The sequence below is a fragment of the Pan paniscus genome, chromosome 2, assembly GCF_029289425.2.
Source record: "Pan paniscus chromosome 2, NHGRI_mPanPan1-v2.0_pri, whole genome shotgun sequence".
NCBI classification, from domain to species: Eukaryota; Metazoa; Chordata; class Mammalia; order Primates; family Hominidae; genus Pan; species Pan paniscus.
The window spans coordinates 364,776-390,146 of NC_085926.1; the positions used below are offsets into that span (position 1 = coordinate 364,776).

Sequence of the window (25,371 nt, forward strand, 5' to 3'; positions counted from 1 at the left end):
CTAAATTCAGAAGAGTAACAGAGTGTCACTTCATCATAGGTCTTGAATGCCTAAAGGATAATCCGGAATAGTGCCATGAGTATAGGTATGGAAATTCTGGGAGGTCCAGATGAGCAGATATTTTGTTGCTAAATATTAACTTGAAAGATAATTGAAAATTCACATGGATCTGGAAAGAAAAGTCCATAGTTGATGTTCAGAAAACCTAAAGAATTGGCTTCAATGAACTATTAGTCACCCTAAACTGGTTTGAAAATATAAATACTGTGTGACACATTTAATAAATGGTGTGTAAATATTTTATGTCCTGTTCCTTATCAAACTGACATTCTTTAATCTCTTTCAGATCATCCATTTGCTGGTGATGTTGTCTTCCCCAGGGAAATCAGTTTTACCAACCTTCAACCAAATCATACTGCTGTGTACCAGTGTGAAGCCTCAAATGTCCATGGAACTATCCTTGCCAATGCCAATATTGATGTTGTGGGTGAGTGTGCCTGGGAGCTGACTTAACATGCTATTTTCCTAAGGAAAATGGTCAAGGTCATGTTCAGAAGTGTATTAACTCTTGACACATAATATATGGAGGGAAAAATCAAACTACTTCTCACCATACATTTGAGTTTTAGACTTCACACTGAAATTGTACTTTCTTTTTTTTTTACTATACTTTAAGTTTTAGGGTACATGTGCACAATGTGCAGGTTAGTTACATATGTATACCTGTGCCATGCTGGTGCGCTGCACCCACTAACTCGTCATCTAGCATTAGGTATATCTCCCAGTGCTATCCCGCCCCCCCTCCCCCCACCCCACAACAGTCCCCAGAGTGTGATGTTCCCCTTCCTGTGTCCATGTGATCTCATTGTTCAATTCCCACCTATGAGTGAGAATATGCGGTGTTTGGTTTTTTGTTCTTGCGATAGTTTACTGAGAATGATGATTTCCAATTTCATCCATGTCCCTACAAAGGACATGAACTCATCATTTTTTATGGCTGCATAGTATTCCATGGTGTATATGTGCCACATTTTCTTAATCCAGTCTATCATAGATGGACATTTGGGTTGGTTCCAAGTATTTGCTATTGTGAATAATGCCGCAATAAACATACGTGTGCAGGTGTCTTTATAGCAGCATGATTTATCTTTGACAAACCTGAGAAAAACAAGCAATGGGGAAAGGATTCCCTATTTAATAAATGGTGCTGGGAAAACTGGCTAGCCATATGTAGAAAGCTGAAACTGGATCCCTTCCTTACACCTTATACAAAAATCAATTCAAGATGGATTAAAGAGTTAAACGTTAGACCTAAAACCATAAAAACCCTAGAAGAAAACCTAGGCATTACCATTCAGGACATAGGCATGGGCAAGGACTTCATGTCTAAAACACCAAAAGCAATGGCAACAAAAGACAAAATTGACAAATGGGATCTAATTAAACTAAAGAGCTTCTGCACAGCAAAAGAAACTACCATCAGAGTGAACAGGCAACCTACAAAATGGGAGAAAATTTTCGCAACCTACTCATCTGACAAAGGGCTAATATCCAGAATCTACAATGAACTCAAACACATTTACAAGAAATTGTACTTTCAAAAACGTATTGAATTGGGATACTTCTATAATTCAAAACAGACACCATAATATTCTGCTGTTTTCTATTTGTACTAGTATGACCAGGACATAGAAAAATTTAGTTTGCATATCTTTCTTCCACGAAAGTTTAAAACTGCGTTTATGTTATTTTCAAATAGATGTCCGTCCATTGATACAAACCAAAGATGGAGAAAATTACGCTACAGTGGTTGGGTACAGTGCTTTCTTACATTGCGAGTTCTTTGCTTCACCTGAGGCAGTCGTGTCCTGGTAAGCCGGTGGCTCATGGTTTTCTTAAGAGAATGTCAATTGTAGATTTGACCTTGTTTCTTCATCCGTCATTTGACAGGCTGTATTGTGTCTATATTGTTACATGTACCCAGTGCCTCTGAGACATAAGGTAACAAACTTACCGGTCCAGGAAATTAGCTCTTCTGAAAACATTGGCTAGATTTCTAGGATTTTCTCACATAGAGACATACAGAGAGCCACTTGTGTTCATAAAGAAAAGTGGAGAATTGAAGAGATTACAGAGACAATTTTAAAGGTAGTTTTGGTTTTTCATTATGGGATACCACAAGGTCATGTTTTACTCTATTGTTGTTGTTTTGGGATTATCTAAATGATTATCTAAGCTCCAATTTAATTTCAAATCCATGTGCTTAAGACTTTTCCAGCATTCATTTTGATTTTAATTTCAATGAATTAATTGGTATCATAAGTCCAAAGACATTATCAATATTGATCTACCTTATTAGTTGCTTTACTGAAAAAGCTTGGTTAAATAGTTCTTGAATAATTTTGTCATTGGTCTGTAGGGCAGTGTGAGATGAGTGACCCCAGGTCATAGATTTATAGGGTCAGATATTGCCTTTATTTTAAATCATGATACATATTTTGTTCATCATGGGTTTTTTGCATTATTTTGATTTTTCAAAATACTCGATTGAAATATTATTTACCTTGCTTACTGAGATGTTTGGCACCCTGTTAAATTTTGCATCTGAGGCAAGCATCCCACTTGCCTCAGCCTAGTCCCTGTCCTGTATGATCCTACATGGACCGCATCCACAGCTTATCCTTAAAAAAAAAAAAAAAAAGAAACTCAAGCAGTCACTTATTGTCAAATGTACAGGGTAAATCAAGCTGTAGCAGCAAAGGCTTGGAAATGGCTGAATGTTGGAGGAAATGGCTCTGGGGTTGATAGGGTAAATGTAATCCATGTCCACAGGACAGGCAAGACTCCCTGGCTTATAATATTTCTGAATGACCAATGTTCTCCCAGGACAGCAGGAGGTTTGAAAGGTTCATTATCTCTTTCAATTACTAGCTTTCCCATTTAGTACCCTGGAGCAATCATTAATTAAAGAGTTCACCATCAATAAGCCAGAAAATATTTATTAAGCTCTGAGGACACATGCAAACCGGTGCTGGTGGCTATGACAAATAACAGCAGAAGCACTGAGCATGGACTTGGATTTTCTATAGCCACAGTCTATTTGGGTAGATAAGATATACAATCTTGGTCCATTTTGAGAAAAATCTGAAACCCAGTGGAACATTTCATAAGGTTTTCTGAGCTACTGAAAGGGGATTAGCCTGAATGACGTCACTGGCTAGTATTAAAAAGCGTATACAATTTTGCCCTACCTCAGATGGATGTACGCTTTCTTTGTCTATAGGCAGAAGGTGGAAGAAGTGAAACCCCTGGAGGGCAGGCGGTATCATATCTATGAAAATGGCACATTGCAGATCAACAGAACCACCGAAGAAGATGCTGGGTCTTACTCATGTTGGGTAGAAAATGCTATAGGAAAAACTGCAGTCACAGCCAATTTGGATATTAGAAGTATTTTTATTTCACTGTTCTTTGCATGAATTGTCACATGGGTTCAGTCTGTCTTCATTTGCCCAAATGGAATAATACAATTTAAGTTGGAGTACCAGATAAAGTTCTTTGAACCATTTTTCAAAATTCCTAGATTGGGTTTCATCTAAAAGATTATTGCAAGAATGACAGGGTATGCCAATGATATGTGCACAGCTTCATCCTATTTTAAGAGGGAGCCAGGTGTCCATAGTGACAGATGGCTGTCAATATTTAAAAATTACCTATTAACCATACTACACCATATTTCTGTAACTATATTTTATTTCCAAAGCTAACTCAAGGTAATGGTACCAGTAATCAAGTTTTTGAGCTAAAGATTTCACAAACTCATAACTTTATAATGACTGAGGCATGACAGATTGAGGAGGGTTTTTGATCCTCTTTTTGAGTCATAAACAGCTTTGTATTATTCCTTCTCACTTCAGGGCACAGCCCTGGGAGCTGTTAATAGTTTCTTGGGCTTCACTGATACTTTGATTTTAATATTGCTCAGAGAATCTTCAAGAAAACGCAAAATGGAAAGGATCTTCGGTATTAATAAGGAGCATTTTTGTTTCTTCTGTCATGTCCATATCCCAGCCTGCTTCTCACTTCCACCTAGATAAGGGAGAGCATATTTGTTTGATCATCTGTTTTTACTGTTGCCACTTTTCCTCATACATATCTGCTGTTGTATCCACTGATGTCTTGACATTTCTTTCTCTCTTCCCATATATATATCCTTCCTTCCTTCTTTTTTCATCCTGTTTTCCTTTTCTTTTGCCTTACATCCTTTTCTTATTTTATAGTATTTGTCTCTTTCTGTGCCCTGAGTCAATCAGTGTGCCAGCCCCACAGACTATATTTTTAAAGCACTCAAATACTCTCCCACAATATCCACTTATCTCTGATGTCTTCTACATTTTCAAGTGTCATGTACACTTTTCAAGATGCCCTCATGAAGTCACTGAAGATGGTGATGATTGTTTTTATGCTTCAAAAAGTAAACCTATATCAAGGTTAAGCAACTCAGCTAGGTATAAGGAGCGTGAAGCCTCGAATGCAAATGGAACTTTGCACTCCTATTGCCAAACACAGTGCTTGGCCCAAAATGGACCTCAAAACTGCTAGTGGCCAGAGAGATGGACAAGTTTAGAAAGTTTCAATATGCTGTAGTGTCTATTTTATATGTTAAAAATATATATGAATTGTATCAATGGAGGATTAAGGACACTTTTTTTTTTTTACATATACAAAAGGCATGTTGAGAATGGAGTTAAGTGAGGGCCTGTATAGTATAGTGATTGAGAGCATGAGCTTTAGTCTCAGGCAGATTTGGGTTCAAATCCTGGTTCAGCCCCTTACCGGTTAGGAAACCTTGTCTTATGGCTCAATTTCATTTTAGCCTTAAACTATTTTCTCTGTAAGGTGGGAGTATTAATATTCATAAAGTTGTTATAATTATAAAATGCCACAATGAATATGCATTACTTAGCAGAGCCCTGATAGAGAAGTGTTTGTTAAATTGTATCTATTATTATTAAATGAATTTCTGGCTTTAAATTTAGAATTAGAAGTAGGATGTCAAATAATTCACTTAAAATTAATTCAATTTAATAGTCTCTTCAAGTTTTGTGCCTGGAATAACAATTAATTTTATTAATACTTTCCATTTTTAGCCAGTTCCTTGAGAAAAATGTACATAGCCAGTATCAGAGTATAATTATAGAATTGGAGGTCAGCTTGTGCAGTTGGTCTCTGGGAGGTCCCCAAAATGCCAAATGCCACATTAAGAGTATACTTACTTTTAATATAGCATTAAAGAGTAAGGATTGCATGTTTTGAAACAATCATAATGAACCAAACATTTTTTTAAGGCAACCATAAACCAATCTTTGAGTTTCATAATGTTGATAACTACAAATTTATTTTTGTTTCAAACTATCACTCCCTGTAATTCATTCAAAAGGAGATTTAACACTATGTATTGAATGCCTACGGTGTACAGGCTCCCTTCTAGGCTCTGGAGATACCGCAGTGTTATGAAACAGTCACAGGCCCTACTTCCCTGAGGCTTACTTTCCAGTTCCCCACCTTCATGTTAGTAGTTCATCCATTCATGGGCTTAAACATTTACCCTCAGGTTTCTGAATTAATAATAAACACCCTAGTAGAAAATCAAATATCTTTCCCTTTTCCTTTACAGTGCTTTGATTATATATCCAGAAGCACTTGAAGGAGAAATTATGTTATTTTAAACTTCTAGAGACATTTGTTTGCTTATACTTTGCTTACTCCCTTCCCCAAGAAATAATGAGGGAAATTCCTAAACTGTTATTTGATATTTCTACTTAAATTTTGTCAGATGTCCAAGCCTGGATGGAAAGAAAATAATAATGACATACAATGTTAGGAAATTACAGTGGGACAAACCCTGCATGAGGATTGGACAGTTATGGTGACAATTTGGGTTACTTGAGTTGCAGACACTTAATAACAAAGTAAGTTATGCTTAGTTCTAACTAATATCTTTGTTTGGTAAAAACAGATGCTACAAAACTTAGAGTTTCTCCTAAGAATCCTCGTATCCCCAAATTGCATATGCTTGAATTACATTGTGAAAGCAAATGTGACTCACATTTGAAACACAGTTTGAAGTTGTCCTGGAGTAAAGATGGAGAAGCCTTTGAAATTAATGGCACAGAAGATGGCAGGTAGGTAAACTATTATGATATGTCGTAATATTTGCTTGGGGTCAACAACTTGCATTTGATTTAAAAAGTTCTAGGTCGGGCGTGGTGACTCACGCTTGTAATCCCAGCACTTTGGGAGACCGAGGCAAGTGGATCACTTGAGGTCAGGTGTTCGAGACTAGCCTGACCAACATGGTGAAACACCGTCTCCACTAAAAATACAAAAATTAGCCCGGCATGATGGCGCGTGCCTGTAATCCCAGCTGCTCGAGAGGCTGGGGCACAAGAATCACTTGAACTCAGGAGGCGGAGGTTGCGGCGAGCTGAGATCATACCACTGTACTCCAGCCCGGGGGACAGAGAGACTCTGTCTCAAAAAAAAAAAAAAAGTTCTAAAAGTATTCATACAGAATACACCTGTCATCATGATGCTGTTTGTTCATTTTGCTCATTAGTTGGTGAAGTTTCTTCATCATGTCATTGGTCTTTATATTTTGGTGTGTTTTTGCATGACTGGTTCTGGTTTTTCCTTTCCATATTTAGTGCTTTTTTTCAGGAGATCTTGCAAGGCAGGCCTGGTGGTAATGAAATCTCTCAGCATTTGCTTGTCTGGAAAGGATTTTATTTCTCCTTCACTTGTGAAGCTTAGATTGAGAGGATATGAAATTCTGGGCTGAAAATTCTTTTCTTTAAGAATATTGAATATTGGCCTCCACTCTCTTCTGGCTTGTAGAGTTTCTTCTGAGAGGTCCACTGTTAGTCTGATGGGTTTCCCTTTGTAGGTGACCTGGCCTTTCTCTCTGGCTGCCCTGAGCATTTTTTCCTTCATTTCAGCCTTAGAGAATCTGATGATTATGTGTCTTGGGGTTGATCTTCTCATGGAGTATCTTAGTGGTGTACTCTGTATTTCCTTAATTTGCATGTTGGCCTGTCTTGCTAGGTTTGGGAAGTTCTCCTGGATAATATCCGGAAGTGTGTTTTTCAGCTTGTTTCCATTCTGCCCATCTCCTTCAGGTACTCCAACCAGTTGCAGGTTCAGTCTTTTTATGAAGTCCCATATTTCTTGAAGGCTTTGTTCATTCCTTTGCATTCTTTTTTCTCTAGTCTTGTCTGCACACTGTATTTCAGCAAGGTGGTCTTCAAACTCTCACATCCTTTCTTCCACTTGGCAGCTTTGGCTACTGATACTTGTGTATGCTTCACGAAGTTCTCCTGCTGTGTTTTTCAGCTCCATCAGGTCATTTATATTCCTCTCTGAAATGGTTATTCTAGTTAGCAGCTCCTGTGACCTTTTATCAAGGTTCTTAGCTTCCTTGCATTGGGTTAGAACATTCTCCTTTAGGTCAGCATAGTTTTTTATTACCCATCCTCTGAAGCCTACTCCTGTCAATTCATCTGCCTCATCCTCCATCCAGTTCTGCGCCCTTGGTGGAGAGACATTGTGATCACTGGGAGGAGAGGGGTTTTTAGCATTTTTTTTTGTTGATTCTTTCTCATCTTCATAAATTTGTCTAGCTTCTATCTTTGAGGTTGTTGACACTTGGATGGGGTTTTTGTGGGAGATTTTGTTGTTGATGCTGTTGTTGTTGCTTTCTTTTCTTTCTTTTTTTTTTTTTCTTTCAATGGTCAGGTCTACCTTCTGTAGGGCTGCTGCAGTTTGCTGGGGGTCCACTTCAGTCCCTATTCATCTGGTTCACTCCTATGCCTGGAGATGTCACTCAAGGAGGCTGGAGAACAGCCAAGATGGGTGCCTGCTCCTTCTTGTGGGATCTCAGACCTCAAAGGTCACCAACCTGTTGGCAGTAGGATCACTCCTATATAGGGTGTCTGACAACCCCTCTTGGAGGGTCTCACCCAGTTGGGTGGCCCGGGGAATAGGACCCATCTAATAAAGCACTTTGTCCCTTGGTGGAGGGGATGTGCTTCACTAGGGGGAAACCGACTTGTCTGGGCTGCCTGGATTCCTCAGAACTACCAGGAGGAGAAGCTAAGTCTGCTGGTCTGCAGAGACCATGGCCACCCCTCCCCCTAGGGGCTCAGGCCCAGGGATATCTGGATTCTGTCCCTGAGCCTCTGGCTGGAGTTATTGGAGTTCCTGCAGGGAAGCCTCACCCAAGGAGGAATGATGGGTCAGGGTCAGGCCTGAAGAGGCATTGATTCTGCCACAGTGGGTGTGTTGGGCTGTGGGGGACATGTCTTGGGACCGAGCCATCCAGCCTCCCTGGCTCCAGCAGGGGAGAAAGCACAGCCTGGAGCTACAGATATGAATGTTGCCTCTCCCCCACCCAGGGAGCTTAGCGTGTTAGGCAGTTGTGATTCCCAGTGCTGGCTGCTGCCCCTCTTCTAAGGAGCTCAAATGGCTTAGGCAGCAGGCAGCTGCAGCTGTGGGGCTGGCCTCCCCTCCACCAGGAGCTCAGTAGGCTTAAGCAGATTCCAACTGAAAGGCTGTTGAGAATCTGTGGGGCTTCGGGGTTTTGATGCCAGACCCAGTGGCTTGAGTTTGTGAGTGGGGTCTTCCAATCCATGGGTTTCACAGTTCCGTGGAAAAAGCTGGGTAGCACACTCACTCACCGCCTCCCTTGGCTGGGGGGAAGGGTCTCCCCTGCCCCGTGCGGCTCTCAGGTGGACCACTGCACCACACTGTTGTTCCCTCCTCTCCGCGGATCATGCCAGCCTCCTAGTCAGTTCTTCTAAGAGAAACCTGGATACCTTGGTTGCCAGGGAAGGATTCACACACTTACTATGGTTCTTTTCCATGGGAGCCTGCGAACACAGCTGTTTCTAGTTCGCTATCTTGGTCCTGCTCCCTGCCTCCGCCTCCCCCAGCCCCCACCGCCCCACTGCCTTCATTTCTTCATCTGCTTGTCTCATTTCTGTTGCTTGCTTGGTCTATGTTGGTATTTATGTGTGAGCCGCCTCTGTGCAAAGGCATTGGTCTCAGCCTTGGTTCTTGATTTATTCTCTCCCCTCCTTCCTATATATACAAAGGTTTGCAGAAAGGCAGTGTATGTATTACAATCAGTTCTCATTGAAACACGAGATTAATTATATACCTCTAAAGGCTACGCTTTGCAATACAGATCTCCAGCCTCAGGTTAGGTCTCCGCTGATCTGCCAACTGCTCAGATATGCCTAAATTCTGCCTCTTTTGTTACTACTGCCTGACTGTCCGGGGTCTTCCATGTGACGTCTGGGCTACAGCCAAGAAGGGAATCAGAGACGCATGGCTGGTAGGTAATATGACATGTACATTTAGGCTTTGACCCCAGAAGCCCTAAGCAGCCTTTTCATGTGACCCAGTTTTACAGTCCCTGCAGGATCCGAGAGCTGACACTGAAGTGAACCTCTGGCTATCTGAGTGGACTGAGCAAGTGACACAGATGTTCTGCCAATTTCCCTAAACAAGTAACAGGGATAAAGGACAATAACCTTAGCTCAGAAGAGGCCCCAGGAGCAAGGAAGGCTGGGAGTAACTGCTGCTGGCTGGCCCTGACTGCTGCCAAGGGCATGCATGGTGATATAGCAGGGAGTAGAAGTCACAGGTATCTGCTAAATTTCTAGAAGGCCATATCAGTAACCTCATACTTCTTACCTTCTGCTGAGACACCTTCTCCTTATTACTATGCAGAAGACCGGAAGCTTTAACCTAAAGGGAGGTTAAACTTCTAATCAAATATACATGGTGAACAATGAGAAGTGAAAATTCCTTCTTCTCTTCTCGCTTGTCCCCTTTCTTGTGTAGGGATGCAGTAAGTGCTGGGAACTGCCACTCTGAACCATTAGACCTACGGGGCTTCATGTTATGTTAGTACTTCCCATACATGCTTTCTCTCTTTAGCCCTCCCAGTAATACTATTAGGTAGATTGAAATGCTCCCCCCCCCCCAGGAATTTTCTGTGGATTTCCAACCTGCAGGTGGCCATAGACCTTACAGGCTACAGACCATACACTATGGTTATGAAAAATGAAATGGAGCATGGCTATGAAACCATTTTTAGGATTTATATCGTGCTTAACAAAGGTAATGGGGACTGTTTATGACTGTAGGCAAAGGGAGGGATCTAGCCCTGCGGGAGAGACCACTGTAGCCTGAAAAGTGGGATATACTGATAACTAGGAGGGCGTGGGAGGAAAGGGCATTGAGAATCCAGTGGGAGGGTTTTTCCTTGGCACCAAATAGGAGCTGCTTTTTTCCCCCTCCAGAAATACTGGCAAATTAATGAGGGAAGGGGAGCAGTTGAAGATGCAAAGATGAAGATGCAGTCATAGTGAAAGGTCTCTTTCTAACAAATTAGGAAATAAGGTAATTTGTTCAAGCAGAGAGGCAGGAGAAATGGGAGTTGGGGACATTAAAACACCAACCATGAGAAATGTGATTAGCAATAAGCCAAAAATGAATGAAATCAACTTGATTAATATTATTAGTAACACTCTCTGAGCACATACTCTGCCAGGCTGTATGCACTAATCACTTTATGTGCTTTACCTCATTTAATTCTCCTAAAGAGAAAGAAAATATTGTTATCCCCATTTTTCAGATAAGATGAATTAGACTCAATGTTTTGTTCAAGGTTGTACAAACAATAATTGATGGAGCCGCAAACACAGGTCTCCAAAGAGAGAATCGTTTTGTCATAGTGCCTTCAGGGAAACACGGATATTACTCAGCTGAACAGGGTAAGACAACAATGGCTGCTGACATGGATTAGGGACTAGCAGACTGGATACCGCAGATGAAGGAGTCGAGTGGTTTTAGTGGATAGATTTCTCAGGCAAGGTAATTAAGCAGTTGAAGGCAAACAGAGGAAAAGATTGGGGCATGAAGATGTGAAGAGGTTTTTAGCTTCTTCTAAGAGTTCAAGTGTTATGACAGTAGAAATGATACAACTTTTTAAAGCAGAATCCCACTGACCTATGATGGGAACATAATGTGAGGGAGGAATAAGTGACTGTTTTCTTGGGCATGGGGAATTTGGAGCTGTCTGTTACTGCAGCACACCATAGTGTGACCCCGTGTGTGATTTTGTGTGTGACCCTATGTGTGGCAACAGTTTGTGATTTTGACGTGTGACAGAATTATCCAGGCTTCATGTTCAAATGCAATGGCCCTTGCCCCATCTCCAAATGTACTGATTTGGAACCTGGACTGAGGCTGGAACATGACATTTTTAATGAGTTCTTTAGGTATACCATACCTACCACATTTCGAGGACTAGTGAGGCACCCAACCTTGATTAATTGGAGGCACCTAAGGTACATTTGTGAGACTGGAAGCAAGGCATAGTGCAACCATGACTTGCCAAAAAAATTGGTAGCTTTCTTCTCTGGCCTGAAACACCTCATGCCAGGGTATAAATCTTGGCAAGATTTCAGCTACTATGGGCCCTCGTGCAGGGCACAGAAGTCCTATTTCAAGAGGTTATTAAAGTATATTCTTTCATCTAAGAAGGTACATTTTTCAAAAATTGTCAGGATATGCAGTATTCTAATATTGTATCAAATGGACACCTGACCAACATGACCTGACAAGTTAATTCATGTCAAAGTTTTATTATGTCTAGAATTATAGTGAGATTCTTGATTAACAATTCAAGGTAATATTGGTTGGCAAATCTTTCTATTATTGGTGTAGGAATAAGGGCTGATTCTGTCTATAATCAAAATAACTATGTTTCATTACACTGCAATTTAAAGTAGGTTTATATAATTCAAAATTCTCAGCATTTTATATGAAATGTACATAAAAATATTAATTATGTGAGCCTCCTTTCCTCCTCACAGGGATGACACTATTTAAATTATGCTAATTTTAATTACAAAATGCTAATTATTATGAACACATTTTAAATTTTACGGAACTTGAAAAATACTTTAATAGTTATCTCAACAATGGTACAGGGTAAAAGGTGAAGTTTATAAAGAAGCAGTTTTCTCCTAGTAAACCTGATCACAAATTGGTAAAAGAACAAATGATAAAAAGTGAGGTGAAATGATTTGCAAAAAGAAGTACTACACTGCCATCTACTGTTCAAATAAGTCATATGCTTCATTTGCTATCTGATCTTAATGTGCATTGTACTTGGGAGTGGAGGGGCGGAGAAAAGAGAAACTTGTGAAAAACTGAGATCATCAGACTCCTTCTCAGGTATTCTGGTTCTGTGGAATGGAGATGGAATTCAGGAATCTGCCTTTGTAGGAAGCACTCCAATCGAGCCTACATAGGTGGTTCCCTAAACATACCTTAAGAATTACTCAAATATATCTTGGCCATTGTGAGGTATGATGCACTCTTTAAACATGCCAGGCAACACACAGTTCCATCACTGACCCATGCAAACAGATGGTTAGATTTCATAATTTTAATGTGATTTTGTTTATGGCTATGTAGACAGTTGTGTATGCTAGAATAATTCTTTATCTCCAGGTTTCAACTGTGGCATTCTCTAATCAAATTTGCATTGCATAAAGTCATCTTTCACTCTTAGATTGTTTTCGATAAGGAATATGCATTTTTAAAAGAATTGGGTTTCTATCATTTCTATTGTTTTCCTTCTCATCATGTGCTCACTTTTTTTCTGATAGGATAATTATTGATGGAGCTAATTTGACCATTTCTAATGTAACTTTAGAGGACCAAGGCATTTACTGCTGTTCAGCTCATACTGCTCTAGACAGTGCTGCCGATATAACTCAAGTAACTGTTCTTGGTAAGTGCACTAACTAATGAGAAATCTGTTCATTTCTTCATTTCTGATTAAATCCCGTCGTTCCTGGCCAATAAAGCTAATGATTCTTTGAGCCCCTGCACATATATTGTTAGTTTCAAATTTTTGTTTAAAAAGCAACACAACTTCAAATCCTTTCTCCTTTTTTCATATAAAAGAAATTAATTAATGCTTAATTTTTTTCCCTACATGTGTTAATTTGCCAATAGCAGTGGGAGGTAAGTGATGCTATCTGCAGAAAGAAAAATAAAGCACGCTTGAGTTCCTAGCACTCTTGAGCTACTCCTTCCTGGTGTACAAAGAAACGGGGCTGAGGAATGGAGGTGGGCTAGACCGGAGGATCTCGATAGGGGTCGAGAGGTGGATGCACGGTGGTCATCTCTAAACCAAAGGCACAGACTGAGTTCCCAGGGTTCCAGGAAGGATGGAGAGGAACTTCCAGCATTCTACAAAGGAATGTCTTTGATTTTTGTTGTTGTTGTTGTTGTTGATGAAAGTACTAATCAGGAAACAGTGTGCACACTTCACTAGTATAATCAATGCAATTACTCCTGAAATCACCAGTGTTTAAAGCTCTTAGACCATCTGCTGGATGTTTTCCAAAATTTCCCTTCCAGATTCACTCTCTACCAGCTCTTTGACCTAGAAAGGTTGCTTTTAAGGACAACATCAGCAAACCACTTAGCAAGTGGAGGGCCGTTTGGAGTGTTGTACTGATTCTCCCTACTCCGTCCCTGTGGACTGGCTGTGTCCCACTGCCAAAGTCATGGCTTCTGCAGACAGGGTCTCCTCACACCATTCCTTCTGATGAGGCTCTAGCAGCTGCATCCCACCACCAATATTTCAAGTCTCTCTCACACCCAACCTACTGAACATCCTGCCCACATCTTTTTAAAGATGTTTTATTAAAACGTTTTGGAACTATCCTAAATTTGTGTGAGTTATTCATTAATTTTCTGCAGGGACCCTAACAGCTACAGACATTTGTTCTGTTTCAGTGGCCACCATTTAGTCTTTCTTTTAGTTTGCAGATATTCCTTAAAAGTATTGGTTTTGCCTACTCTTCTTTATCATATGTCTACATTAATCACGGTTATTAACAGACCTTTGTGCTTTAGCACTCCAGCTGTTGGGGCCGCCTGTTAGGTTCCAAACAAGGGAGGTGGTGGTACAGACCAAGAGAGAAAATTCAGTCTCTTCTGAGAGACTGATAAAAAAATGGGTCAACAGGCTGGATCTCTTCAAGTAAAGCAAATGGCCAACCTGTCTCGGGTGAAACAAATGGCCATCGAGGTTGGGTTCTAAAACTAAAAGAACAGTTTCCGCTTATAGAAGGTTTGGATTTGTAGAGTTGTGGAGTCGGCTCAGCAGAATTGTACCTTTAGGCAAAATGTTTGGCCATGGGTATTTGAGCATTTTCAGGTCTTTACAAGCAGAAACGTTTAATCCCCTCGTGATGATTTCAACAATAATTCATCAGCTAAAGTAGTTGAGCTTCAGATAAACTGGAATTCATCCCAGGCCTAGTGAGTAGAGGGGTAAGTGTCAGGCTCTGTGCGCTTTGTCCCTAAGTATTTTGAGCAATCTCAGCCACCAAAAGGACTGGGTATCCTACTGCTTGGTACTCCCCTTCTCAATTTCCTTACAAAATTTAAAAGTTCATTCTTGCGATTATGCTGCCATTTTTGGATCTATTAATTTTTTTTAATTCTACATAAATTTTACCTACGATTATATGTACTGGTTATATATGCAGTAATCTACTAGTGTTTACAGAATAAAAATAAATTTTGGAGAATATTATATTTAAAATGTACATTCTTTTATTTTTTAGACAAACTTCTGATTTACCAAAGCATCTCTCAACAATTGACAATAAAAAAAATAATTATATAGACACATATGAGGTTTCTAAAAGACTATGTTTTACCCCCTGGAAAACAATTTTTAAAAGTACATACTTGATCCCCTTCAATCAAAAGTTATTTTTAAAAGCCTTGACATAAACATGCTTTCAGGATATCATTTTTTAAAAGTTTCAGTTGCAAGTTCATCAATTCTAGCTCCATACGATTCTCAGAAGAGCCAGATTTTAATGTCAGATGCAGTATGCAGCCTTAGTTTATTCCAGGAAGCTTCAGAAATTAGTGGACTCAGTAAATACTGAAGAGAAACCAAAGTCCTCTGAGCTCAGAGATTCTGAAACCTGTTGAAGAATTAACTTTTTATTTATGGCTTTAATGTTTGGACACAGTCATGAGCCACATTTTTTTAAAAACGTGTTCTCTATTCTGAATTGGGAACGATGCTTTTTGTCAATGTAAATTTCTAACAATCAGCAAATATTCAGGAGGAGCAATGGACGGTGCTTTCCACTTGGAGAAGAAAGAGCCCATTGAAAGGCTACATTGGATAATATCTTCCTTTTCTCTTCTGCGAAAAGATAAAAGTCCTCCAATGCTTGAGAGAATTCAAACCCAATTTTCAGAGTACATACCATTAGAAATAAGATTTCTTTTTACTGTTGCTTTATTTTCAAAGTACCAGAAATTTTCATTTTCTTTAGTACTCAAAAATTTGTGATCATTTACTTACTTAATTTTCCAGTTTCTGTCACAACATTTAACAATGCCAAATCTCCCTGTTCTGATATAAACTGCCTTCCTACTCTTTTTGAGAACTCCAGGTTAAGAGGGTTTCAAAGTTACTATAATGAAAATTCATTGTTATCAATAATGATAAAAATCCAACACAGTTGCAGAAAAGAAAGCAGAGCTCATGATCTCTTTTTCTATAACCATAAGACCTAATGTTTATTGCTTTAATATAATAATTATACACACGATTGAAGTAATAATATCTTTTTCACTGATTTATTTAGTTATAAAACATTTATGTGTGAGGCACTGTGAGCAATGCAAAGCTTAATAAAATATGACCCCTATTCTTGGAGATGAATCAGGCATATAAACAAATATGTACTGGACAAACAGAGATGATTCATTTGAGATACATCATGTTTCTCAGTCTTGGGTATTCCTAATCCCCATCCAAGGAACTTGTTTGCAAATGCAGATTCCTGGGCCCACCTTCCTCAGTAAGCCAGAAATAGGGCCTAGGAATTTTCATTGTTCTTAACTACTCCTAAAAGAATTCTGATGTCCCTGGTCAAGGATAACCCCTTGAGACCGTAATCAGAGAAGAGGGAGGTAATATGGTCCATTGGGGAGTACATGTGGAGATGCTGGATTTTACAAAGAACCCCAGACCCCAGAGCCTGATGCGATTGAACATAGTGGAGACATGGGCCCAGAAAAGAAGGGTTTTCATGGAACCAAACTGGGGTCCACCAACCCAGTGCAGTAAGACCAGGTATCTATACTGAGGTTTGCAGTGGGAGAAAGGAAGACGCTTATCTGCAGGGCACCAAACAAGAACTGGTCAGCTCATGCTTAAGTCCCAACCTCCCCAGTGGCTTGCAGGTGAGGGTATTTAAAAGCAGGAGTAAATTTCAGGAGAGCAAATGCTATAGGCAAAATAGTAAATTAGTACATTGAGGTTACACATTGGTTTATGCCTAAAAGGGTGAGATATCTTGAACTGGAGTTGGGGCATGGCTTACAGGTCATAGGTGGATTCAAAGATTTTCTGATTTGCAATTGGTTAAGGAAGAGAAGCTTTGTTTGAAAATTGGGAGTCAGCCAAAAAGAATATTAGCTCTGGCTCATGGATGTGGCTCCCTTTAGGCCCTCAGGAAGAAATTTACAAAAAATGATGGTCAGAGCTCAGACTTCAGTTTCCCCTTATCTGAGGTCTCCATGCCAGTAAATTTATTTGGTGAGAGTCTGGGTTCCAGAAAAACAACTTAGAGACATATATTAAGATGTTATCTTCAGTTTCTATAGGAGAACCAAACATCCCTGTGATTCCAGCTTCCTTGGCTATTGTTTAAAGCTACTATTACCTCCGTTCTTATCAAGTTGTTTATTTACTTCTTAGGGCTAGCTAGGTGCCTGAATTACCCTTGAAACTCCACCTTTCCCTTCCATATGTGGGGTGGGGGGCAGGGGTGCTTCCCAGGTCCCTAAGAGGGTGGTACCTCCTCTGTCTCCGGGTAGCTGACAATGTGTCTGAGGAAGGGAATCAGGTAAACAAAGGCAATTATCCACATTTTCCCTTCCTTTATTAATTAGATGTTCCGGATCCACCAGAAAACCTTCACTTGTCTGAAAGACAGAACAGGAGTGTTCGGCTGACCTGGGAAGCTGGAGCTGACCACAACAGCAATATTAGCGGTAGGAAGACTTGGGATAACTGTTTTCATTACTCTAGATAGTCAAAATTAATAGCGAAGTCACTTTTTAACCACTCTTACTGGATTATTCTTCTTATAACATCCTTTTGAACTTTTAATATTGAGTACAAATTTTGGTATAACTTATCCATACTCCATACATTCTAATATTTTTTCCCTGTTTATACTACCAGAGTATATTGTTGAATTTGAAGGAAACAAAGAAGAGCCTGGAAGGTGGGAGGAACTGACCAGAGTCCAAGGAAAGAAAACCACAGTTATCTTACCTTTGGCTCCATTTGTGAGATACCAGTTCAGGGTCATAGCCGTGAACGAAGTAGGGAGAAGTCAGCCTAGCCAGCCGTCAGACCGTCATGAAACACCACCAGCAGGTATGCAGGTTCTCACATCAGGTTTCTAACAAAATATTTGTTTGTCCCCATCTTTGAACATCTGAAAAAAAAAGATTGATAGAGTAATGTAGGATTTTAGATTTCTCCAAATAGTGTTAACAGTTCTGTAAACAGCACACAAAATATTCAAAGCACACAAGTTTCAGAAGTGTTACATACGAGTTTGATAAAAGCAGGAAATTAGGGGAGTGACATATGAAAAAAAAACATTACTTTCAGTAATTTGTGATGGCTAAATATCAAGTTTAACCAGATATCATCAAGTAAGTTCTAAATTAAAATTCAATATGTGTGCATCTAACATTATTAATTTTTATGCATTCAGTGTCTTTTCTTGTGTCTCAACATCAATCTAAATTTCCAAGATGCGTTTGAAAAAATCTCAAGGATGACTGCTAAAATTTGTATTACTGAATTGTTATTGATCATCAATGTGGTCATAGCATGATATTTTATTTTTCCTTGGCTAAAATAAATACTCTAGGACATAATTTCCTTTTTGGACTGAGAAAAAGCAAGTGAAGGTTATAACTGGATCAGATAGAAATTAACACTTGTGTGATTTTAGTGTATGTCAACCTTTGCACTAAACTCCACATTTAGCTATTTCTAATAAAACGAATCCATCTAAAAATATTCATGACTACTGTACAGGTTTTATTCATTTTGATGTCCTTAAAACTTGGCTGCTGATATTAATACATGGTGTTTACTTTATTCTTCTAAAGGCAAATATTCACAACATATGTTTCTAATGACAATTCTAATAGAAAAAATACAGCAGGCTTAAATTAAAATTTTTTTTAAAAAAAGCAGGTTCAGAATTTTAAAAAGCAGTTTTAAAAATTTTAAAATCAGATTCAAAATTAAGACATATATACTAAACAATCTACTCTCCACTGGATAATAATTATTTCACTCCAAGAAGACTATTTTACTCTTTTAAATAAAATACATATTTAAAATCTACCTTAAATCTTTTTAGGAACTGGACCAGATATAAATTAATAAGTACAATCAAACTTACTTAATTATCTGTGTTTTTGGGGGGCAAGAGTTGTGATATGATGACTTACCTATGGGTTAAAAGGAAAAATAATGTTAATGTTTTTAATTTTTCAGCTCCAGATAGGAATCCACAAAACATAAGGGTTCAAGCCTCTCAACCCAAGGAAATGATTATAAAGTGGGAGGTGTGTATTTCTTAATATGTTATGTATTTCTTTGTGCTTTTCTCTTCCTCTTAGGTCTGCATGCTAACTACAATGATAGCACAACATTTTTTTAAGAACAAAGATAACATTTGGAAATGAAATTAACTTGTGAGTCATCATCATAAATTTTAAAGATCATTGTGATTAAAATGATGTTATGAAATCGAGTTTAACACTGGTCAACAATTTAGGGAAGATTATACAGATTGATTTAGTTGTAATACATTACCGAAGTTTCAAATTATTAATAATTTAATTAACAACATTCTAGATTCTCTTCCATTCAAAAAATACTGAAAATCTTTAATTAATTTAGTATAATCTACTAGATATTATGCATATCAAACTGATGACCCCGCAAAAAGTATTCACTACTCATTAAACACCAGTAGACATTTTGTATTCTCCTTTCTAGTAATTCTGAGGATGATCTTGTGAAGAAAGCGTCATGAACGCCTTGTTCTAGATCTGGAGATGGCATCCAGGATTACGAATGTCTTGCCCATCACCACACAACCAGAAATCCGCAAAGCTAGGATTTATGTATGAGGATCTTTGGACTCCAAACCTCACTTTTTCCTCCTTTACAAATCTCGGTTAAATGTTATTAAATAGACTTCACCATTTGAATTTTGCATAAAAATGTCCATCTACCCAGATAATTTTAATTATTGTAGGGTCATTTCCAAATTTCTTCTGTAACAGTGGGGCATTTTATTTTCTCTCTACTACTTGGATGTATTTAATGACCAGTATATTGGCCTACCTAAAAGGAAATTATCATTCAACCATTCTGATGAGTAATAGGCCTCCAACATTGAATTTATAAAATGTTGTGTAAACATAGAACATTTTTAATGTATGCTGAAATATACTAATTTATTTCCACAATTCATTCCAGGTATAATTTTTGGGAGAATTTTAGAATGCACAAAGTTTAGTTTGCTTTTTATCCTCATATGTTGGTCTTCGTAGTCATTACACAATCACATGGCCCATACCTGCAAAATATTTAGTCAATATTTTTTAGGTCAAAATTAGCTCTTTATTTCCACTTCAGTGAAATTAAGTTTTACAAGTTTAAGATGTGGAAAACTTTTTTTAAAATGGTAATACATAGAAATGAAATATATTCAATAATATTATTTCTTTCCTCGAATGTGCGGTTATAGTTACTACTACATCGTCTTGATAATTACTTAATTTAGAGTCTAAAATGATGTTAGTCTTTTAGGGTGTATCTGTATTATCCTCCCTTAAGTTCCATAGAAATTTTCATAAAGTAGATAATGTAGTTGGTTAGATATCAATAATACTGTGTATTTGCCAGTCAGCTCCTCAGAGAAGCACATCATGTTCCAGTAACATTAGCTCATTAATCCTCACTACTCCTTTGGGAGGGCTGTGGTCCATGATGGTGTCAGTCTTATATGTCATAAAGAGAAACTGGGAATCTCAGAGTTTAATGACCTCACCCAGATGCCATGGGCTGAGTCACATGGAAAAAAGGCCAGAAATCTTCAGTCTTTTTGACTGCTCCTCTCACTCATAAGTCATTTTTTATTACCCGAAGATACACAAGATTGATTATTAATGCTCTCTTCTTGTAAGAATGGACTGTACTAAGAAAGCATCTATGGCCAGGTGCTGTGGCTCATGCCTGTAATCGCAGCACTTTGGGAGGCCAAGGCGGGCAGATCACAAGATCAGGAGTTTGAGACCAGCCCGGACAATATGGTGAAACTGCGTCTCTACTAAAAATATAAAAATTAGCCAGGTGTGGTGGCGCATACCTGTAATCCCTGCTACTTGGGAGGCTGAGGCAGAAAAATACCTTGAACCAGGGAGGTGGAGGTTACAGTGAGTTGAGATCATGCCACTACGCTCCAGCCTGGGTTACAGAGCGAGACTCTGTCTCCAAAAAAAAAAAAAGCATTTAAAATTGGTCTTTGAGGAGCAAATGACATGTCATTTAGTAATTAATTGACTAGAGGAAGGAAGCAGTCACAGGATTTGGATCTAGGCTGACAGTTACATTCCCAATATGTCCCATGGTGTCTCCTATTATCTTGATGTGTCAGAGATCTAATCACTACTGACACAGCCAGTGAAGTTTAAGAACATTCATTCACTGAGTATCGTTCTGTATGGATCGTCCTGCGGAAAGGAGTTAGACTCCAGGTTTTTCCCAGTTTCACAATCAGGTAGTATCGTGAATGAATTACCAGACCCCCTCCAGAGATGTACTAGAAATAATTCCTATCTACGTGATAATGGTCAGAGAGACATAATTTGAAAAGAAAAAAAAGCTGATCTTTTCCAAAAGAATTAACAATGAAGATGAGCACTAGGAACAGACTGGACATCCCTAATTTTTGTTTATTTGTTTATGTTTTACATTTAACATTAAACATGATTCAATTTAAAGTAACATTACAATTTAACTTAATGGTAGAACTAGGCTTTTTAGTTAGCATTACCTTCAGACATTCACTTCTCATATATTAAGTCGGTCATGACTCACTCATATATTTTGAGTGTTCGAACATCATAATGTTCTACTTGCAAAATAGGACAAAAGAGTCTACTGCAACCTCATCAGTTAAATACCTGTATCACGATAATTTTTGCTTGAGAGTTTCCATTGTTCTTAAGCATATGTATGTGAATTTTTAACTTTGCTCAGCAAAATAACACATTTCAAACTTAAAGGACACCAAAACCAAAAGCCCAAAACCCCACTAATGTTGGGAAGCAGGAACATCTTTAATTACCTGGTTATATAATCGCATCCAAGGTAGTTAACTCCTAATGGATCTAGGTTTTATTATTTATAATACAAGTATAAGAAGAAGACCTACTGGCTTTAAAATGAAATTAAGTGGAATTAAATGAAATATTGTATAACATAATGACTATAGTAGATAACAATGTATTGTATTCTTGAAAATTGTTGAGAGACTAGGTTTTAAGTGTTCTCATCATAAAAAATAAGTATATGAAGTAACATATATTTTGAGTAGCTCAATTTAGCCACTCCACAATGTATACATATTTCAAAACATGTTATACATAATAAGTAGATACAATTTTTATTTCTCAATTAAGAATAAATAAAAATGTTCAACAATTTTTTAAAAAATGGAATCAAGGCAGGACAGCAGTCTTTCTGTTTTCTAGATTAATAGTTATAACCTTGCTTGGTTCATAGATCTCTTCGAAACTGTGTTGGATGTACAAGCTCTTTTTCTAGAAAATTACACACAAAAAGACATACTAACAATATCATTGGTTTCTCAGATCCTTTAAAGGATACACATGTACCCCATCTAGAGATTCCTACACCCCACGTTAAGAACCTCTTTTCTAGAGACTCCTTCCTCGTGGGCTCCTTCACGAGAGGCAGAGGGAAGGGAAGGCTGGTGGCCTCCTCCTGCTTACTCTGCCCTGGCTTCTTCTGTTCTTTCTTGAAGAGATTATTTGGGAAATGTCTGAGGCTCAGTAGGCATTGCCTTCAAGTCAAATACAAAGCATTCAGGCTGTTTATTTGGGTTCCCGTGTACTAAAAAGGCCGATAATATAGCTAAAATATTTTTGTTTAAAGTGTTATGGTTTATTAATTATTTATTTAAAATTTGTCAGAGAACTTTATTAAATTTAACTCCTTTCTTTGGAGAAAAATGTGTAAAATGAATAATATTATTTGCACACACTTATTGTCAGCAGAGACTGAAGAAAACTATCATTCCAGATTGCAGCACGGCACTACAAGCCCATGGCCTAATTCACTGGGACAATGCTAAAGCCCCTGGTGAATTTATATGCATTTCACACTCTAAAATATCTTGGAGCAAAACTTTCTAATGAATCCAAGTATTAACAAGGTCTGCAGAAAATCTCAGAAAGTTTTCATTTTGTTTTGATTTTTTTTTCCCTCAGTTAGTTTAGTTTATTCACCTTGGAATAGGAATACACTTAAAATTATTTTGCTGACATGTCACTACGCTTTCAACTTAATTCCAAGCAATGCCTCTAATAAGTGTTTTAGTAAATTAGATTAAGTTGAGAAGGATAACAGATTCTGTAAGAACACTATGTATGACATTGTTGACTCATTCACATATCCAGAGAAAATTACTGTTTATATAAGTGAACCTTAAATTTAGGATTAAAATCATATTTTAAACTTATTTTATATAACTGATTCATTTCAATGCACAATCCCATTATCTTTGAAACTAAACAGGCAGTTTAAACCACATTATTGTTTTTAAATTAAAGTGTTGCTCAATTAAAAACTAAAGTGGAAATAAACAATTTCCCTTACTAGAAATTATTCCTGCAGGCTGGGTGCTGTGGCCCATGCCTATAATCCCAGCACTTTGGGAGGCCGAGGCAGGCGGATCACCTGAGGTTGGGAGTTCAAGACCAGCCTGACCAACATGGAGAAACCCTGTCTCTACTAAAAATACAAAATTAGCCGGGCGTGGTGGTGCATGCCTGTAATCCCAGCTACTCAGGAGGCTGAGGAAAGAGAATCGCTTGCACCCGGGAGATGGAGGTTGCCGTGAGCCGAGAGTGCACCACTGCAATCCAGCTTGGGCAGCAAGAGTGAAACTCTGTCTCAAGAAAAAAAAAAAAAAAGAAAAGAAAAAAAAAGTTATTCCTCCAAATACTTCTATGGAGAAAAATTAAGTGGGTAAGGGTGGCATTTTTCCTTAAAGAAAAATAAAGAATGGTCAAGGAGCTGGGAAATTATTAGAAAGAGGAGCTACTGTTTCTTTGTATTAAAATATGAACATTCATATTCTCCAAAAATATTTACATAATCTCTCTCTTCTTATAGAAGAAAAATGGAGAAGGATAGAACCAGGTGCAAGAAAGAGTTCTCTTCAGAAAGCCATGGGAGAACCCCATTCACAACCAAAGAATTCGTGGCCATATTATTTTTTATTTCAGCCTGTTCTTTGAAAATGAAAAGGTGGAATGTAGTGGAAAGCATAAGCAAAAAGCTAAAACACTTTGTGGAATTTCTTTGTAACTTCCTTCGTGTGTGAAAACTTAAGACTTTACCATAAGGACATAATCCAGGCATCTGATTGGAGGCTTCTCATTACCTGAGGAGTTAAGAGATTAATTTTCATACTTAAGCTCATGTGATGACAAAACTTTTTCACAGCTGTCTCTAAACCAAGAAGGGGGATTTAAGATCTCTCAACAAATGACCATTTCATTACATTGTTCCTTATTCCACTTAGGGTGGTTCACCATCATCTCCGAGTCAACACATCTGTGATCAGACTAAAAGAGTCTTGCCTTCTGTTTTAGCCTTTGAAATCCATGGAGCAGAATGGACCAGGCCTAGAGTACAGAGTGACCTGGAAGCCACAGGGAGCCCCAGTGGAGTGGGAAGAAGAAACAGTCACAAACCACACATTGCGGGTGATGACGCCTGCTGTCTATGCCCCTTATGATGTCAAGGTCCAGGCTATCAATCAACTAGGATCTGGGCCTGACCCTCAGTCAGTGACTCTCTATTCTGGAGAAGACTGTAAGTGATGCACCTAAAACTGCTAAGCACGTCAGTAACTGTTGCTTTCAAATATATTGTACTTCAATCAACAAATATTTGTGAACAACTACTGCATGCAAAGAGGATGTACTAGCTGTGGGAGATAAAAAGAAATATAACACATGACTTCTATCTTAGGATTGATTGTAGTACAGTTAATCGTATAGAGTACCAAGGAAGTATGTTGAAAGTTTCCATTTTATTCAGTTTCCTATAAAGCTCTTTCTACATTGAAAATTGAAGACCTGGAATTATCACTGCAATCATTTAAAGCAGCATAACTGTCATAAGATTTTCAAGTACATCTGCCCTTTGCCCTTACTTGTCAAGGATCCCCTAAGAGCCACTTGCTCTCATGCCCTGGGCTTCAGTGGCATGTCTGGAGCTTTCCTAATACTGATGAGATATATACCCAGATTTATATGTAGAATTATATGCACACACACCTTCTGATGCCATAGTAACTGCTGCAAATAGGTTATTGGAAGAAGAAAAAAACACTGCATTCTGTATTGCTAATACTGTGAATAATATTAGGGGTTATTCTCATTGCCTTTCCAGCATCTAAAGGAATAATTTGATCCAAAAATAGAAAAGGTTCAGAATGAGAAATAGCCAACTCATTACTCACCTGCCATCTAAATTCTTCTACCCAAATAAAAGCACACAAAACACATATCACATGTGAATTAAGATAGTATTAGCCTTGACTGCTCTGTATTTGGCTTATTTCTCTGTAGTAAGAACTCCTATAGAACAGAGATAATAATATCCTCTTCACAGGGTTATATGAACCAATTTAGGTAAGTCCCTTAGAACAGTGCCTGACACATAGCATATGCTCAAAAGTTAGCTGTTATTAATATTTGATGAACAAAATTCCTGACCAATTTTATTTATATTACTAGTTTAATTCACTTGCTTCCAAAGGCAAGATGCCCACAGAATAGTTTCTGGTTTTATTTATCCACATAGTATCTATCTGGAGG

At 38.3% G+C, this 25,371-nt stretch overlaps 1 protein-coding gene across 19 annotated transcripts in view; it reads left to right on the forward strand.

Annotated features, from left to right (window-relative positions):
- Positions 1 to 25,371, forward strand: part of CHL1 (cell adhesion molecule L1 like) — a 209,265-nt gene that overhangs the window by 164,937 nt on the left and 18,957 nt on the right. For all 19 annotated transcript variants that reach the window (XM_008956634.4, XM_063602708.1, XM_008956633.4 and 16 more), the window contains 9 exons: positions 347 to 487; positions 1,760 to 1,871; positions 3,284 to 3,450; positions 6,020 to 6,185; positions 12,747 to 12,871; positions 17,083 to 17,184; positions 17,378 to 17,575; positions 18,719 to 18,789; positions 24,139 to 24,361. In XM_008956634.4, the coding sequence (XP_008954882.2) occupies positions 347 to 487; positions 1,760 to 1,871; positions 3,284 to 3,450; positions 6,020 to 6,185; positions 12,747 to 12,871; positions 17,083 to 17,184; positions 17,378 to 17,575; positions 18,719 to 18,789; positions 24,139 to 24,361 (1,305 nt within the window). The remainder of the gene's footprint in view (positions 1 to 346; positions 488 to 1,759; positions 1,872 to 3,283; positions 3,451 to 6,019; positions 6,186 to 12,746; positions 12,872 to 17,082; positions 17,185 to 17,377; positions 17,576 to 18,718; positions 18,790 to 24,138; positions 24,362 to 25,371) is intronic.